The sequence below is a fragment of the Rhinolophus ferrumequinum genome, chromosome 21 (genome assembly GCF_004115265.2).
Source record: "Rhinolophus ferrumequinum isolate MPI-CBG mRhiFer1 chromosome 21, mRhiFer1_v1.p, whole genome shotgun sequence".
Taxonomy (NCBI): Eukaryota; Metazoa; Chordata; class Mammalia; order Chiroptera; family Rhinolophidae; genus Rhinolophus; species Rhinolophus ferrumequinum.
This window is the reverse complement of record NC_046304.1, coordinates 38,303,642-38,322,805: the sequence shown is the minus strand read 5'-3', so window position 1 is coordinate 38,322,805 and position 19,164 is coordinate 38,303,642. Positions and strand designations below refer to the sequence as shown.

Here is a 19,164-nt window from a genome sequence, read left to right as displayed (position 1 = left end):
CTTCACTAGTACCGACTGCGCGTGCGCGGCACCGGATCGGGCTCGGAGCTGGTGAGAGGGGAGCATGGTTTGACGTAGCGTTCTGTCTGGGTGGAAGCCAACTAGAACCCAAGCGCAGGCGCAGTGTGGAGGGAAGCGGCCTTCCCCGGCCAAATCGCGCATCTGCGCAGTCGGTGTTATTGTGACTGTCGGGCCGCGGCCCCGGATGTGGTGGCTGAAGGTGGGAGATGGCGGAGGCAGAGGGGGTGGCTGGAGCGCCAGGCCCAGTTTCGGGGCCGACTTTCAGGGGCCGCGGCGCTATGTCGGGCTCCTTGGAGCGGGACCAGCAGGTTGAGGCGGCGCAGCGGGCCCTGGTGGAGGTGCTGGGGCCTTACGAGCCTCTGTTGAGCCGGGTGCAGGCAGCCCTGGTGTGGGAGCGGCCAGCCAGGAGCGCCCTGTGGTGCCTGGGGCTGAACGCGGCTTTCTGGTGAGAAACTGGACCCTCAGAACCCCTCCGCGGAGCGAATTCGTCAGGTTTCTTTAGGGCACTACCTCTCGCCTCACCTGTTTTCTTCGCTGCACTGGCTCCTTCCTATCTAATTTTGCCTCACTTCCACTTCATCCCGCCTGCAGGCTTTGGCATCGCAGTTCTCCGTAGGGCCTTCCAATTGTCTTCCCTCCTTTACCTGCTCCCGCACCCTCGCCCCGCACATCTGGATCTGGCAGGAGCATCTAGTAACGCCTTGAGCCGTCCGCGGTGAACGAGGGCGCCTCATTTTATCCAGGGAAAGCTGGGTCCCTTTAGGGCCATCACCTCCCTTCTCTTGTCTGCTCAAATGTGGTTTGAAGACTGTCTCTAGAGAGTTTAGTAGTTGTTACTGGGGTAGATGCGTGAGGCGTGAGGTCTTGGAATGGTATCCATGGGTGTGATAAGAAAACAAGGTCGATTGGTCTGAATTAGAATTAGCCCATTCACGGAAGTTTGTGAAGTCTGAACGTCAATGAGAGGCTCCAAAACTGCAACTTGAAAGTGGTAAGCTTTTAAAGAACAGTTGTGAAATAGTGATTGTGAGATTTCACCCGGTTGAAAACCCCTTAGAATTGCAACTCTCCTTGTTCCAAGGAATTGGTGAGAGGAGGCATCCTTAGCCGTGGCAGTTGAGGATGTCTCACAGTGCGTGTGAGTTTTCCTGAGCTGGGAGTGGGACTGTAAATATATTTTGAGACTCTGTATGTTTCATGCTCTGTGAAATGGAACTGTGGCTTCTCTCAGTTGTCATTACCTAAAGTGGACTTCGGTCTTCACAGGATCTGCCAAGCAGATCGAGGGAAAGATTATTGATCAAATTCCCAGGGAACTGACGTGTAGGGGTGGGGGTGCCTCTCCAGCTGAATGAAATAAGACTATTCTGGATAAAGCTGAAACAGAACAGTGTGTATCCAGCAATTTTTGGTTCTGCTAAAAATACTTTCCTCTTAAAATTCTTGGTTTTAAAATCAAAACGTAAACAAACAAACAAACAAACAAACAAACAAACAAAAAAACGTTTAGTATCCTTTCTCTGAAAGAAGGTTTGTCAGTCAGCTGGAGCAAAACAAATAATTCCACGTTCGTGATCAGACAGTGTTCAGCTATTAGGTTAATCCTCTCACAGTTTGAAGGAGACTCAAGTTAAAGTTGTCACAGTAGCCTCTGCCATTTGTTGCTTCCAGAGTCTTTAGCAAGCTTGATAATAAACTTTTTTTTTTTTTAACAGCATTCTTCTTCTTCTTTTGTTTTTTGTTGGTAGTGCTTCCTTGATCCCCAGTTCCTTAACTTCTCTCCTGTTGCTCCCTGTCAGGAACTCTGAAGTGTAGCACCTCATCCAGGAATGTTGACCAGAATGACCTTTTCTTCTCCTACCGCCTCCCCATCCTAACCCCTAACCCCAGACCATCCTGTCAAAACTTCATTCCCTACATTGGGATTGTACTCCGAGGAAAAAAAATTGGTCCTCAATAAACCAGTTTGTATCAAAGTGTGACTGGCTGATACATGAAAACTTTATCCGGATTGAAATAAACACCAAGGGTTTATTAATGCCGATGGATCAGTTGCATGTATGTTGTTATTTCTGGGACGGGGACTTTGCACATATCCCTTGCCTGAGAGAGATGTTTGAAGTGGAATGCAGGTGAAGGTCTACACGTAAGGAGCTGTTGTTCTGACGGAGCTACACCTTTCAGTGTTACAGTGTTAGCTTTAATGTTCAGGCCCGCAACAGTGTTTACGTAAGTTTATTAATAGGCCGTATTTGGAAGCTCCCTCAGATCCCCTTTTCCTACTCCTGGTCTCTTATTAAAGCATTGTGATGGGTCTTTATCTCTGGCGTTTCCTGGTAGCTTGCCTGCTGTGTCTCCAGAACAGTGCCTCTCGTGATTCCCATCATACGCTAAGTAGGTGGGGGAGAGAGAGAGCGAAATGAGGGTGTGACTCCTGAGATTGAAAGGGCAAAGGAGTGTGCCATTTATGGAGAAGACTCATACCTGTGAAGGGTACAGAATGACTGACAGTCCGGAGGCTGAGGGAGTTTGGCGCTGGAGTTCACAGGATTGTTTGTTTTCGGGAATGTGCTTTCTGGGAAGGTAGTTTGAGGCGCAGAATGAAAGACTTCACATTGCAGTAGCGTTATATTGAAGATGGGTGTCTGTTTACGTTTCAATTCGGAATGTCAAAGAGTGACAGTTTAATTCTTGGACATTTGAAGTGTTTAGGAAATGAAAGAGAAGAATTGGCTCAGGTCAGAGGAATCAATTCTGAAATATTTTTCTTTTATTATTGTTTTGAATAATAATATATCACTAACTGAGGTGTTTTATTCATTTTGAGGTATTATAAGATTGGGTAGGAGTAGAGAAAATCAGAATTCAGGTAGTCACTTTCACTGTTCTGTATTATCAGTGAAGGTTTTTCTGTACCTGTGAATGTGCCCTCTTAATAGAAACAACAACATCATAAAGGTAGAGATAGATGTAGATACCTCGCTACTATAGTATTTCAAGGCCTTCACTCTTGTTTTTTTTTTTCCCCCAAGTTCCAGAGAAATGGTGATCATATCAGAGATCTGCCAGCTTATATTGCTCCTGGTCACTGATATGTTATTATCTCTAGCATAATAACAGACATGTCAGGCCCCCCTCTCCAATTGCTTGTTTTTTCATTAACCTCAACACCCCCTATAAATGAGTGATTTGGGGGAAGAATATCTGAGTCAGCAAGCGTGTATCGTGACAGGGTCAGAAAAGAAGAACATGTTCGAGTAACATTTTAGTTTAACTCAGACCTTGGAGATAAGGGGAGAACAACAGCGCCCTGGAAATGGGTGTGAAATCCAAGCACCGCTTCTGTGAAGAGCACATAGTTCCAGGAGGGCTCGATGACTGCTGAGCTCCTTTCCAGTTCTCTCTCTCTCTCTCTCTCTCTCTCTCTCTCTCTCTCTTTCTGTTTTGTTTTTTTTTTAATTAAATTCATTGCCTTTTCTGTTTTGAACATTCTATGATTCTAGGTGGTCTTTAAATTCAGATATTGATTTAGAGCAATCCACAGGCCGATTTTTTTATTGGGATCTGCTTTTATAGACACTGGTCTGAGTTAACCATACTGTATTCTCAGGGGCATTATGAAACCTATTGTTTTCACAATTGAAAAAAACCAGAGTGTTTCCTCTCCCCCCGTCAACTCCCCAAATAAAACAATGACCCAAGAAGTGATTAAAGATATATAGAAATTCTGATTTAAGAGGTTAGAATTTGAGTGAAAAACAATAGTGGGGAACAGGAGATGGAAGGGAGAGCCCATTTAAGTAGAGACATTTGTTCTGTGAAAAAAATTTACACAAAATTTCAGATGAAATTTATTGAGCAAATGTCTCTGATGATAGTCTTTGGAGGATTCTTGTTGCTTTTAGTAGCCAAGAAGACTCCCAAGGATGCTTTGGCTTTCTTTTGCCTCTCTTGCCATCAGTTTTTATCTGTCCTAATTATAAGGTTGGGTGCTTTCTACCCATTAACATAAGGTAGGTCATAGCAGCTAGCTGGTTTCACTTCTGGTTTTGTGCAAGCAGTAACTATCACTACATGACATAGATTGACTTAATTTTTTTCATTCTCATTTACCAGTGACTGGCTCATTAACCAGACAGCCACAAGTACTGAACAATAATGGGCTTTCTGTCCCAATAGGATGGGATGCTTTGTTCTGAAGGGCCACTGAGACAAGCTTACTCTGTAATAACAAAAGAACCCAGAAATAGTATCTTCTTTGGTTGAAAATAGACACGTGATCTTTATTTTGTTTATGATTATAATAGAAACTTTATGATTATAGCAAACTCTAATTTATATGTACTAATCATGAGGATCCATGGTATAGATAACCTCAAAAAAATTGTTTAGTTTTGGAATTTCTTACGATTTTTCTGGATACCAGATTGTTTTTCCAAGGAATATTTTATTTAGATTGATAATTAATTGGATTTAAGTCCCTGATAAAGGGGATGGACAGTTTACAAAAGGGCAAAAAATAATAAATCGATGGATATATAAAATTTCACTCCCAGTAATAAAAAATTCTAATGTAAATGGCAATGAGTTACTAATTTCTGCTTATTAAGTTTTTAAAAATACTACTATTCAGGGGAATCATGGAAAAACTGGCGTATAGTTGATAGGAACATACATTTGACAGGCTTTCTGGAAAGTAATTTGGCAACATGTATTAAGATACTTAAAAAGTTAATACCTTTTTAGGTGCTAGGGAAAATGGGGAGTGATTGCTAATGGGTATGGGTTTTTTTGGGGGGGTGATGAAAATGTTCTAAATTAGATAGTGGTGATAGTTGCACAACTCTGAATATACTAAAAACCATTGAATTAGATAATTTAAAAAGATAAAATTTTATGGTATACCAACTGTATCTCAATAACACTGTTAAAAAAAAGTTAATGCTAGTAATTCCACTTAAAGTAGTTAATCATAAGTAAGGACAAAGATTTATGCTCAGTGATACATAGTTCAGCTTTACTTTATTACATTAAAAATTGGAAACATCTTAGTTCAATTAGGGAGAAGTTTAAGAGACTGTGTGTGTGTGTGTGTGTGTGTGTGTGTGTGTGTATGATGCAATCATTTTTAAAGTTTTTGATGCTTTTCTGGTGATATAGGAAAACATACCTATGTATTGTTGAGTGAAGAAGAAGGTTTTTAAACCAGATACGCCATATACTCCCATGGAGTTTTTATATATGAATTTTTTTAAAATGAAGAGAATAACCTCTGTTCACTTTTTGGAGTGTATGTGTAGATAATGGGTCATTTAAAAAACTTTTTAATGGAAAATTTGAAACATATACGTAAGTAGACAGAATAATATTATGTACCACCACATACCCAGCTTTAAACATTTTCACTTCATGGCCAATTTTGTGTCTTCTGTACCCCAATTCTTTCCCATCTCCTCCATTATTATTTTGAGGCAAATACATATCATTTAATCTGTTTCAGTATGTGTCGCTGAAAAATAAAGACTTAAAAAATACTATTATACTATCACATGTAAAAAATTAATGATTCTAGTCAATGGTCAAATTTCCAATTTTCTCGTGTCATTTTGTGGTTTTTTTTAAACTGTTTGGGTTAGGATCCAAATGAAGTCCACATATTGTGACTCATAGCTGTTCTTGACATCTCATTTATTCTGTTGGTTCCTTTTCGATCTTTTTTTCTCTTTGTAGTTCATTTACTGAAAAAACTAGTTTATCTTGTAAAGTATCATACAGCGTGGATTTTGCTGATTGCATCCCCATCCGTGGCTTAACACGTTCCCCCTGTGTTCTGTATTTCCTATAAATTCGTAGTTGGATCTGGAGGCTTGATCAGATTTAGGTTCAAAAAAAATTTTTTTTTTTTACAAGACTGTTTCATAGATGGTGTACTAATTTCATTTTTGTTTTCTTCTTCAATTATTACTTATATTTTCTACATGTTTGCCTTTAGAAATAAGAAAAATAAATATTATTAAGGAAAAATTGATTATGAGTCCACAATGGGTAGAAGAAGTAATGGCTTAGGGGCAATCCCCAAATTGAATAATTCACATGTGAATATCCAGAGTTGACTGTATTTGCAGTTGTTTTTGCTAAGTTGAGAAGTTCTCATGCCAATTATAGTTGCTGAAAAATGTTTTGCATGTTGTTTTATCAAACTCATACACTGACTGTTACATGTTATAGCTGCATGTGAATTTTTTGGCCTGAGCAAATAGACATTGCAGGACTAAACTAATCCAGAGGAATTCTCTTATTTTCCTTCCATCCCTTACCTATTCCAGTCTTTCAAGAACTTTATCTTCAGTTATGTCTTGTCTTTGTACATAGTTGCAGAGTGTTTTTTTCAGGTGGGCTTTTAGTTTACCTCCATAAAATGACACGCATAATGTGACCCTCAGTATATCCAAAACACGCCTATCTGATTGATATTCCCATTTTGTTTAGAAATTTAGTATCAGGGCTGGTAGGAAAGGGGTATGCTCTTTTCCGTATTATTTTATATTTGATTATTTTATACCAGACAAAAACTCTTCTTTCTGTGAAGTTCCTGCATTGGCTTGTTCAAGAAAAGGGTACATCTGGTCCTAAAATTGACTTGTGGACCAGGATTAATCTTGTTCAAGAAGATGTTAGCCTTCATGGCCCAGAAAATATACCCTTTGTGAAACTTGACTGATTCACCTTCATCTGCAGGCCAAAAGCCAGTAAGTACCCTTTGTCATGAAATGCGCTTCACGATCTGACTCCTGCCTTTCTCCCCGTACTCATCCCCTCCCTCTGTTCTTTACGTTTCAGTTCTGTCAGACTACTTGTCTTAAATATGTCATGCCAGCTGGCTGTTCTCCCTATCTGAATGTCTTCTCCTTCTCCTACCACCTTTTGTTGTGTTTTCTCACCATTTGTCTTTCAAATCCCAGCTTAGATTCCTCTTGTTTGTTATTATTACCATGTCATATTATATTGCAAACACACAGACACATAAATACACTTAAGAGTAAGGCCCATGTCTTACTCTTCCTGTAACTGGACTTGGCATATCATAGACACTCAGATGTTTGTGGAATTGAGTTGAAGCAAAGGGAGCCTGTAATAGGCTACTAAAATAGTCCAGGTCTTAGAGAAACGGTATTTTTATTGCCATCCTCTTTGGAAAACTGACCTTTCTTAGGAGAGCTTGATATCCTTCCCTATCCCAGTTTATATTTGTGGTAGTAATCATGATCTGGAGATTGCAGACAGTATGGATGGCCTCCCCAGAGAGCCCTTTCAAATCCTCCGGAGAAAACAGCAGCTGTACCACATCTTGCTTCTGCGACATGGAAGCAATAGCACTGGGGTGCAAGAAGCTCTAGGGCCCTTTTCCTTGGCCTTGTTAAATTTGCTTGTTTGTTGGGGTGATGAACTGGCTTTGGAGGAGAGATTAATGGCCTGGGGCAGCTTTAGAGGCTTATTTCTGTTAAGCTGCTCTCATTCTTTAATCTCATATATAATTACAATATCCTTTAAGTAGTGGGTGGAAAAATTGGAAAAATTGGTGACTGGATTTCTAAGTTCTTGTTTCCTTCCATCCCTCATTCTTTGTATAGTTTAAAAATTGATAGAACAGGGATTCATGTTTATTGAAAAGTACAAAAATGTCTAGAGATAAAAATTAAAGTTCCTCTGCCAGTTCCTGCATGTGTATGTGTATTCATATATACACACGGATAAACTTTTTAAAAAATGTGATAGGGATTATACTCTTGGTATTGTTCTATGATTGTGTCAAGTCATTAGGTCATGTTGAGTTGAGAAGAGAAGAGGTCATGTATAACCAGCTCCTGCTCATCCTTACCCTTGTTTGATTAGTTACTGTGATACTGGCTAATAACACTTCTACATTGTAAAACTGAATAGAGCTACGTGTTAGGCGTGTCTTAGGTGTCTTGTATTTTCTTGTCTTTTTAGCAGAATCAAGTATGGTATTTTTCTGGGTGATTATGTTGTTTCTAATACCTACAAACAATTCTGCAAGATTTATTATTGTTAATATCACATAATAGATGAGGCTTAAAGAGGTTAAGCTAATTTATTCAAGGTTGCATGACTAAAAGTGGCTGTTCAGAGAATCAAGCTCAAGCCAACCTATTAATAACTTTAAAAGCCATGCCTAACTGCCCTGCTGAACCACCTCTCTGGTGATGCTTTTGGGTTCCCTCGAGATCTTACCACAGTCTCTGGTGATGACTAGTGTTGTTTTCCCCAGTCTGTTGCAAATCAATACTTCTTTAAAATGCAAAATAATGTGTTACTAGAAAAATTAAGTTTAAAAAGGCATAGACAACACAATCCCAAATACAGTCTTAGATTCAAAATTACTTGGTCAAATTGCTGTACAAATTTCTAAATGCTCACTTTCAATTTCTATCCTTACTTCTGCATAGCTTGGTGACGTCAGCTTGTGGCCCCTCCCGGACTACATACACTCTGCAAGGCACAGCCTTTGAGGTTTTAGAGTGGTGTAATAGAAAGACTCATAAGAACTAGCTTTTGTTTGAAATATTTTATTGTGAAAGATTTTAAATACATACAGAGGTAATGAAAAAGCAGAAATAAAGAATCCTATGTACTGTCACCCAGCTTCAGCAATTATCAACTCATGGTCAGTCTTATTTCATCTTCTATCATACCCTGTCCCTTGCCAAACTATTATTTTGATTCAAATCCCACACATCATGTCATTTCATTCGTAAATATTTTAGTATGTGTCATTAAAAGATAGGGACGCTAAAAACAACTTCCGGGGTGGCCGGTTAGCTCATTTGGTTGGAGCGTGGTGCTAATGTCACCAAGGTTGCTGGTTCGATCCCTGTGTGGGCCACTGTGAGCTGCACCCTCCTTAAAAAAACAAAAAACAAACAAAAAACATAACTTCCATAATATTATCACACTTTAAAAAATTAACAGTAATTCCTTAGTATCTTCAGATGTGCTATCAGTGTTCAGATTTCCCAGATTGTAAATACCTATGGTTGAGTCCTTCAAATAAGAACTAGCTTTTCCTTCATTCTGTTAATATGATACATTACATTTATTGATTTTTATATGTTGAACCACCCTGGCATTCCTGGAATAAATCCCAGAAATTGATCATGATATGTAATCCTTTTAACATCTGCTGAATTCAGTTTGCTGATGTATTATTTTGCATCTTATTTACAAGGGATATTGGTCTGTACTTTCCTTGTAGAGTCTTTGTCTGGCTTTGGTATTGGAGTCATGCTGGCCTCATAAAATGAATCAAGAAGTGTTCCTTCTTCAGTTTTTGGGAAGAGTTTAAGAAGGATTGTGTCTAATTCAGAAGAACTGGCTTTTAGCTATAACTTCAGTGCTTACTTTCTGTGTGACCTTGAGAAATCATTTTACTTTTTTGGGTCTCAGTTCCTTCATCTGTAAAAGGATATCTACTTGAATTAAATGCTCTTTAATGCATCTCTGTGAGTTTGTTGCCCTATGCTCGGGTCTAATTTGGTAGAAAGGTGTTTGCTTTCATCATAACAACTTGTTATCAAGGATGAATTTCTCCCTGAAGTGAATAGAATCATTTAACTTGAAAGAGGCTTTGAGAGGTTATTTGGTTTAGTCCTCTGCCTTTATAGAAGCAAATTAATTATCTCTGCCCCATAGGTAAGATAGCAGAAGTTTAAGTGGTTTATCTCAAGGTATGTAACTAGGATTAAGTCCATTTACTACAGAGGCTGTAGTGCACACATGGTCTTTTCTGAAATTAGCTTGCTTGGATAATGATCTTCTGTTTTTGCTTCTCCCTAGGTTCTTTGCACTGACATCCCTTCGTCTCGTGTTTTTACTTGCCTTCAGCTCCATGGTCATAGTGTGTATAGATCAGTGGAAAAACAAAATCTGGCCTGAAATAAGAGGTGAGTTTGATAGCATTCAGAACACTCTGAACTGGAAATGGTCTTTCCTATAATTTTTAACCTTTAGTTTTGGGGGTGTATGAGAGAGTATGTGGAATTAGGAATATCTTTTGGTGTCCGAATTATTGGTTTTAGGAGATGCTTGAAGGGCTAGTGCTCCATTTTTATGGGGTTCCTTAGAACTGAGTTCTGCCCTTTCCATTGTTAAGCTCAGGAAATCTTTTTCCACCACCTGAGATATTCTTGCCCTCATAATTGGCCTGAGGAATAAGTAGTCCTTAAGTAGTCCTCAAATTTTTTAAAAAGAATTCACCTCGTTGGATACTGCATCTTTACTGAGGCAGTATCCATTTGCCTCTTAGGAATTTCTTTTAAAGATTGTTTATTTGCAAAGCACTAAGCTAGGCATTATGACTTATATGAAGTACTCTAAGATACGGTTCCTTTTCTCAAAGATTATACATAAATAAACATAAGAAAAGTTAAATGACAGTTACAGAGCAGTACCAGAGATGTCACAGTGCAATTTGTGATTAGGATGTTTGTCATGTATTTTTGCCTTAAGCCTTGAATGAAGCAAAAGATTTGGACAGGTAGAGAGAAAGTATGTCTCCAGAGGGGCCAGTAGCCTGATTAGTCTGAGGAACCAGAAGCTGCAAAGCATCACCTAAGAACAGGGAATTGGTCAGTTTCATGGGAGTGAAGAGGAAATAAAAGGAGTGCTAGGGAGTAAAACTGAAAGCATGTCGGAGTTAGATTTTATAAAGCTTTAAAGTTAGGGTTAGAAGTTTAGACTTTATCCTGTTGGTAGTGGGTAGTCATTGAAAAATATTAAAATTAGAGCTATGTGCTGAGATAGTAAAGATTAATTAGATAGCATTTTACAGGACCACCTGGAAGGAGCAAAGGGGGAAGGAGGGAGAACTGATAGGGGACTAGGGCAGTGAGAAGTAGTCAGAGAGGTGTCTGTGTAAACAAATGGTGGAGAGCTGTGAAAGGGGGAGCGACGTCAAGACTGATAAATAGGGGTTAGGAGAGTAAGGGATAAAAGCCGACTTTGGGATTTTAAAGCTAGAAGAGTAGGAGAATGGCATTACAATTGGCAGATATAGGCAATGTCAGGCGGGGAAGTCAGTTTGAGTGGGGAGCAAGAGCGAGGAAAATTGGTGTAGGTTTTGGACATGTTAATTTTGAAGTGTTGGCAGGATATTCAAACCAGAGTGCACAGCTTTTAAAAACATTCCCATCCTGTTCTGCAGAGACTTCAAGAAATCAATGTAGTTCATCCACCTGTCTTATAGCTGGTGAATGTCAAAAGACTTTACATCACTCATTGTAGTTAATGAGTCTCTTCTTAAAGAGAATAGGCAGATTTCTAGTTTTGGACTAGTTGTAACATGCCTTGGTAACCTGGTGCACACTGATGTGTATGAGCAACCCAGACACACTTGAGGGGGTGGGTGGACCATTTTCCACCTGCACATTGGCTCTCAGCTGTAGTAATTAGAAGGGGCCCTAATGCTGCATTTGGATCCTCCCCACCCCTCACCCTGCTGGAGAAACAAGCAGGCATCAGCTATCATTCCCTTGTCTGCAGCTCCCTAACTCTGGCAGTATAACATAGTGTCTCCTTTTTATTCCTTTTCCCCAGACCTATTAAAACTTGAGCTGTCAGACCAACAGCCTAACATTTTCATGTTTAGTTTTCCCTACCAACTAATGCTGGTGTTTGTTTTAATATTGTAGTGCCAAGACCCGACGCATTAGACAATGAGAGGTATGGAACACTGATTAAATCCCTTTTTGTTGCTCTGATTGATTCTCTTGTAATATTCTGGTTACATGTTGTTAACCCCATGTTCTGGACAAAGTGTGAGCTTAGAACCTAGTCTGTTCCAAATAATCATTTTAACAAATCCTAAAATTCAGGCAGCAATATGTTGAGATGGTTAGTGTCCTCTGATGTTCACGAGATAAGTTTCTGGAAAAAAACAAAAAGCGTTACCGAGCCCCATAACTTGACATGCCAGGCAATTAGTTGCATTATCCAGCCCTAGTGCGAAAACCTAGAGGCAACTTACTTCGTTTGTCTCCTGGCTTTTATACCAGGTCATTTAGTGTTTTCTGTGACCTCTGGCTGTTTAAAGTTCTCTGGTCAGAAAACACATAGGTTCCTGGCGTCAGCAAGCCAAAGATTCCTCTTGTGTCTTACAGCTCCTGCTTTCATTTCTCAGTTCACTCATCTCATATGTGTGATCCAAGGAATTTTCTCTGCTGTGGTTTATTTTGGTTTTGTTTTATTTTCTCTCTGAGGGGCACACCCACCATGGCCTCCCCCTCAGCAGCAGTGGTGTCAGACTGTGCTTTACTTCCATCCCTGGATTGCAATCACAGTAAATTGCAATGGTCTGAGTGCGGGGATGATGTTTCTAAGCACAAAGGGCCTCGGTGGCAGGCTTACACACGTGGATTGGGCTGCTTGCTCATAGGGTGGAGTTGTCAGAACAAGTTTGCCCTCCTAGTCCCTAAATTCAAGTTTCAACCTGGTGAGCCAAGAAGAAAGTCATGCTTCACCTCCAAAGCACCTAGGACTAGCCACTCCCCAGCCCCTATTTCAACCCGGAAGCGTTGGCTGCCTACAGAGCAAGATGGGGGGAGTCCTCAGCACCCTCCTTTCACAGCTCCCCCTTCTCTCTCCCATAGCTGGGGCTTTGTGCACCCTCGGTTGCTCAGCGTGCCCGAGCTCTGTCATCATGTAGCTGAAGTCTGGGTTAGTGGGACCATTTTCATAAGGAACCTTTTGCTTTTCAAAAAGCAAAACCCAGGCAAGGTAAGACTCTTCCCCTTTTCATGTTCATTTCTGGCTTTTCAGTTCGGTTCATGCTAAACTGAAACAGCCCTTTTACTTCATACCCTCATTCAAGAAATAAAAGACCATGACATTTGTAGAGACAAAGGGAAATGGTAGGGAAGAGCTTCTGACTAGCCACTGGGACTAAGGCAAGAGCTTGATGACTCTTCCTTTGGGTGCTTGCCACTTAGATTCGGCCATCTTCCTGCCCCAGAATGAGAAAGAACGCTTGCTTGTGTGCATTCTGTGTCATATTAAACATGTGGTAGGTTGTTGGGTTTTTAAATTTATTTACTTATTTGTTTTTCACTTTGACTTAAAAACCCACCACCAATACTTGCTTTCAGAGAGAATTTTTGGCTAAGTCCTATTCAAACCACTTGCGCAACATGAGAGGTACAACCCCATGGCGTGAGCCACATAAAAGAAGTTTGAACAGAAGTGGACATCCTCCTTTTCCTCCCAGACAGAATTACCACTGGATGTAACAGTGGCTCGGTACATCTTTCATTCTGACATGTCCATGCTTTACTCATAGGTCAGAAAGAATTATTTCAGTCACGTTTCCACTTACCTCCCGTCCCCACCCCAGTCCCCTGCCATGTAGCAGAAACTTAATACTGTTTCCTGACTCCCCCAGTTCTGTTTGCTGAGCTGTGGGATACTGACCTTTTTGGCCGTCTTGGGCCGCTACGTCCCTGGGCTCCTGCTGTCCTACTTAATGCGTAAGTATGGCGTATACTTCCCCCTGGGAGCTTACCCCACTCATAGCTTTTCCAGCCACAGCTAACTCTGGGTTTAGGGAGAGGAGTTTTATATTTTGGTTCTCTAGGAAATTACCTTTTCGTATTTTCATGACCTGTTTAGTGTCATGAAAATATCTTTCTTCTTACCTGTAGCAGGCTCCCCACATATAAAGTCTTTTTCTTACCAAGTCAGCTTCAGAAATTGACAAGGGTCCACTAACATACTGTGTTTCCCCGAAAATAAGACCTAGCCGCATCATCAGCTCTAATGTGTCCTTTGGAGCAAAAATTAATATAAGACCTGGTATTATATTGAATTATATTATATTTTATTATATTATACCCTGTATTGTATTAATATAAGACCGGGTCTTATATTAATTTTTGTTCCAAAAGACGCATTAGAGCTGATGGTATGACTAGGTCTTATTTTTGGGGAAACAAAGTATGTTAGTGGACGCTTGTCAACTCTTAGGGGATCCTCTAGTAGGTTTTGTTTACCCTAGAGCACTGTTTCCCCCCACCTGGAGCACAGTTTTATAAATTAGTTACTTCCTATTGGCGTGAACTCTGCTACTTGAGGCTGGAAGACCTGAGTGGTTATGGCTGTGGCCATTGTATGTTAAGCTCACATGACTTGTTGCATAGTTTCTGAGCCATTGTTAACTATTTGGCTTTGTTTATGGCCCAGTGATACCTACATGCAGGTGAACACACTGCCTGGGTCTGCCCTCGATATATCAACAGCACATTCGGCCGTGCACGGACCTGTAGGTGGCTGCAGAAGTCTCTGTCCTCCCAAACCCGCTCATGTAGTAGGGGAGACTAGAGAGGATGACCAGCAGAATTAAGCAGAACTGTTCCACACTGAGGGTCCAGTCCCTCAGGACACAATAGCAGAGGGACAGGTAGGACTGTTTTGTGCAGCCCCTCTCTATCTTGCCACTGTTTCCTCCTCTCAGTTGTCACTGTCATGATGTGGCCCCTTGCTGTGTATCACCGACTGTGGGATCGAGCCTACGTACGGCTGAAGCCAGCTCTGCAGCGGCTGGACTTCAGTGTCCGTGGCTACATGATGTCCAAGCAGAGAGAGAGACAATGTAAGTGTCAGGGGATGGCCTCTTTCTATTTGGGCAATTTGGGGAAAGGTAGGAAAAGCCTACAGGTCTTGTATAATAGGTAAGTCGAAAGTGGGAGAAGTGGGATGTGGTTGGTATATAATGGGTGGTAGGTAAAAGTGATACTCTATTCCAGGGAAGTCTATGCAGGCTGACCAATTTTTCCCAATTGGAATTCTAGACACTCCCATTTTAAACAAATCTGAGGAAAGCTCTCCCAGGTTGAATAAAAGACAGTGAAGATATCCGTAATGTTTGCTTTTTCTGAAGCACTTTGTGTCCAAGCACTGTGCTGACTGCTCTCCATACATCATTTTATTTAACCTTTACAACAGCTTTGAGAAGCGGGTGGTATTACCTTCCTTTTTAAGTTGAGGAAATTGAAGTTCACAGTTAGTAAATGGCAGAGCAGGTCTTTTAGACCCCTAGGCTGGGCCTCTCTTCACTACTGAGAGCTGCTTTCCAAAGGTGATTTCAGAACTGCTGCCTCCTAAGCCATAAGTGTAAGAGCCTGAGACCCTCCAACATGGGAATAACAGTCCTGAGAACTATTTCCTCTCTTCTGTGGTCTGGTCAGTTAGGCTGTTTCATTAAGCCCTGGCCTTCAGAGAGCCCTGCAGGTGGTCACCAATGCCCAGCTCCCCTTGGGGCAGCCAGTTGAATAGTATCAGTCCTCAAAAGCCTGACTTAACTAAGGTGGGGTAACTCCCTTTGCCCCCTCTATAATAGTGTTATTTCCACCTGGACATCTGGTCTGGCCCTCGCCGATCCCGAGCTGTTGACAAGCTTCGAAGTTGATCATCTGACTAGAACAAAAAGGGAGTGGGGGTCGGCAGGGGGGCTGGTGGAGGGAGACCTGTAGGAAGAGAGATCTTTCTCTGCTGTGTCGTCAGCTTACCTTGCCACTTAGCCTCAGCAGCCCACCCTCAGGCCTGGTTACGCAGGTGTAGGGCCATATTCCGAAGGCTTAGTTCTCTTATGTTCTCATTTTATGCCTTTAAGTCCAAAGCGGGTGGGGGTCCTCCCTCAAGGGGAGGTGTCAAGGCCTTCTTCCCTCTCCACATAGTACGCCGCAGAGCTCTGCACCCAGAATATTCCATGGACAACCACAGTGACAGTGAAGAGGAGCTTGCTGCCTTCTGTCCTCAGGTATCTTGGGTGTGGGAGCTACACTACTAGCCAGTTTTCTTCAGCTCCCTTTTACCATCTGGCACCTCACACTTAGGCAGTAAACTCATGGGTTCGAGGTCTTACCCCACCCCTCTCGCTCCCAAGAGCTACGAGGAGAGAAGCTGGTGTTACGTTAGCACTTCGTATTGTACTGTACGTAGATCTCAGTTTGAGCCTGATGAGTAGCACATCCTCTTCTGTGTCTCCTTTGAACCCCTACCGTCATGGCAGAACTTCAGGAGCTGCTGTGATCATCTTTTAAACAGCCCAGCCCACCTTTGGTCAGTCAGTGGGTGTATCCTCCAGGCTCCTATGAAAGGATTCTCTGGGTCAGATACTTGCTTAAGAGTAGCTGGCTGGTTGATTCCCAAGACTGCTTTCGTTCCTGTGCTCAAGATGAATGAAGATGGGTGTTTTCCTGGGGGGGAACAGCCTAAAAGGGGTTGAAATTTTGACTAAAGTCCCCATCCTCACCTAGTTACACTGTTGGTGTTAGGGTAGCTTTTAGGGCCAACTAATTAATCAAGCTGTAACTGGGGAGCTGCACCTGCTCTTAATGGCACCATGTCTTCAGGCTTGTTGGTCTTTTCTTTTCCTAAGCTGGATGATTCTACTGTTGCCAGGGAATTGGCCATCACAGACTCTGAGCACTCGGATGCTGAGGTCTCCTGTACAGATAACGGCACATTCAATCTTTCACGGGGCCAAACACCTCTAACAGAAGGCTCTGAAGGTGAGGGAACCTTGGACCTGAGTGGATAATGGCTCTGTTGCCTTTCAGCTTCCCCAGACCGAGGGGATACTGCCCCCTCCTCTCCTGTTTTCTGAGGAGTGCATCAGGTGGCAAAGCAGCTTAGGTGTATGGCTACAGCCAGGATGGCACAGCTGCTCTCCTTAGAATCCTCCTTTCTTAGTCACCTCAGGTTGTAGGTTCATGGTGGGCATAGTGGAAGAAGAGGGGGGAGTTCTTTGGCCAGTAGAGATGCCAGTAATCTCTAACTGGAGGGGGAAAGCTGACCAGTGCCACGGGTTTGCTTCACTCTTAGATGTCCAGGGTGGAAAAGTCTGGTTGCATGGGACTGACTGTGTGGGGATGAGGCACAGGAGGGCCAGGCAGTTGCCATGTCTGACAGCCTTCTGTTCTCCCAGACCTCGATGGTCACAGTGATCCAGAGGAATCCTTTGCCAGAGACCTTCCCGACTTCCCTTCCATTAATGTGGATCTTGCCGGCCTGGAGGATGAGGACGATACCAGCATTGGGATGCCCAGCTTGATGTACCGTTCCCCACCAGGGGCTGAGGGGCCCCAGGCCCCCGCTGCCAGCCGGGACGAGGCTGCACTGCCGGAGCTCCTGCTTGGTGCCCTGCCTGCAGGATCCAACCTCACCAGCAACCTTGCCAGCCTGGTCTCCCAGGGCATGATTCAGCTGGCCCTGTCAGGGGCCTCCCAGCCAGGCCCTTCGGGCCCACCCCCCCAGAGAGCAACAAGAGGCTTCCTTCGGGCCCCCAGTTCAGACCTGGACACTGATGCTGAGGGGGATGACTTTGAACTTCTGGACCAGTCAGAGTTGAATCAGCTGGATCCTACCAGTTCCAGGAGCCACTGAGGCAGAGACTCCTTTTGGGGGTCACGGTGGTTTTTTTTCCCCTCTTCATCCCACTTAAGGTGAAGGGACAAGGGAAGAACCCAAGTCCCATCCCCTGAATTATGTTTGTATGCCTGGCTGATGCGCAGAGGACTGCTGAGAGAGGATCCTCACTCCCCTGCTACCAGCTAGACACCCATTTCTGAGCTCAGTCACTGCAGTGAGTGTGCTTCCCCAGGGAGGGTTCTCTCTATCAGGATGGTACTTTGGGGGAACAAAGTAGTCAGGGGATCCCCTTTGAGGGAGTGCTGCTGTTTGCTTCTAGATATGGGTGCTCGAGGGCCCTCGGTGATAAAAGAGCCCTTCCTTTCCTTCCTCCTCCATCACCTCCCTAAAGCTCCAAGTCAGGCAGCAGCTGGAAGAGTTACACTGTCATTTTCCTCTTTTGCTAAGCCATGATTTGATTTGTCTGTTTCTAAGCAATCGTGTCCTTTGATTCTGCAGAGCAGGTGTGTTCCCTCTAACCCAGCCCATCCTCATTTCTTGAGGCCTAACCCCCAGTGCTCTAAAGTATTGCTTGTGAAATTTAAGAACTGTGAACATGATGTGGGCGTGGGCCTTTTCTACAATACCTTGGGCTGTTGGGTCAGCTGGCAGGGAGGGTGAGTGCCTCTGTATTTCATGGTTTCACTGAATCTTCTGGAGCTGTCTGGTTATCTTTGGTGCTTCCAACCCCTGGGTCCATTTGACCATCAGTCTGAGCAACAAGCAAAGCAATACCATACCATACCCATTTCCATGTTCCTGATCCTTCCCTGCTCCTCCTTTGGAGAAGCAATAATTCCATAGGGGATGTCAGAGTAGCACTTTACAAATGACTCAGTGGCATTCATCCCAGGAGCCACCAGCTCTTCTTACACCAGCTATTACTCCCTGTTTAGCTCCTCTTTAATCTTGAACTGCTTGCCAACTTGGTAGGGCCTCTTTTAAGGATGAGCCCAGTTAGCAAGAGTGTGTCTGTACAGCAGAGACCCCTCTAAAGGGTTCTCTGTTAGACTGTCCCTAGTAAAATCATGTGAGACGAAAGCTAAAAATGGTAATCAGTTCTAAACCTGTGCCAGCCTGCAGCCTCTCTTTGCCTCCCCAGTCAGAGCTCATGCCAAACTTCTGTTCTCTTTCCCTCTGCATTAACCCTTTGCTGATCCTCAGGGACCACTCCTCCAACACCCCACACCTGGGTGAGGGATGCTAGACAGCCCATTTTCATGTGCTGCAGGTGGGAGTGTGCTAACATGTTCGTTCTTGGTTGATGGACAAGGTAGAGGCCAGGGAGTGAAAATAGTTAACAGTGAGAAGGGAGAGAGCTAGGTGCCTGTTTCATAGTCACTTTTGTGTGAAAGTTAGGGATAATGGCATCTCCCCACTTCAGGGTTCTCAAACAGATTGGACTCCTTATCTCCTCTCGGAGCCCAGATGTCTCACAGGTGAGCTCTGATGTGGAAAAAAACAGGTGTGGGAAAGGAGTGGGGTTTTGTGTGTTTGCATGAGTGTGTGTAGCTTCAGGCCTTGGGAGTTAGCAAAAGGGAGGGAAAGGAGAGCAAAGTCTTTGGAAGGTGTTTCTTATACCTGGGGGATCCTGCTCTGAATCTCCTTAGTCCTCCACTGTGAATTGGGGTGGGGTGGGGGTGGGAGGGGTGCTGGGGAATAAAT

General features: G+C 43.0%; 1 protein-coding gene across 1 annotated transcript; it reads left to right on the top strand.

Annotated features, from left to right (window-relative positions):
- The first annotated feature begins 170 nt into the window (after positions 1-170).
- On the top strand, positions 171-19,151 carry RETREG3 (reticulophagy regulator family member 3). The gene is made up of 9 exons (XM_033090927.1): positions 171-466; positions 9,877-9,983; positions 11,730-11,760; positions 12,687-12,813; positions 13,475-13,559; positions 14,543-14,680; positions 15,765-15,847; positions 16,469-16,601; positions 17,018-19,151. Exons 1-9 carry the CDS (start codon positions 228-230, stop codon positions 17,473-17,475), a joined length of 1,401 nt encoding a protein of 466 aa, XP_032946818.1. The 5' UTR covers positions 171-227; the 3' UTR covers positions 17,476-19,151.
- The last annotated feature ends 13 nt before the right edge of the window (positions 19,152-19,164 follow it).

What these genes read in the sequence shown, in the direction of transcription:
- RETREG3 (XM_033090927.1), top strand. Translation starts at nt 228, where the DNA reads ATGGCGGAGGCAGAGGGGGTGGCTGGAGCGCCAGGCCCAGTTTCGGGG. An exon ending in AAAAGCAAAACCCAGGCAAG is followed by an intron (nt 12,814 to 13,474) that starts GTAAGACTCTTC and finishes TGACTCCCCCAG; the next exon opens with TTCTGTTTGCTGAGCTGTGG. An exon ending in CCTGCTGTCCTACTTAATGC is followed by an intron (nt 13,560 to 14,542) that starts GTAAGTATGGCG and finishes TCCTCCTCTCAG; the next exon opens with TTGTCACTGTCATGATGTGG.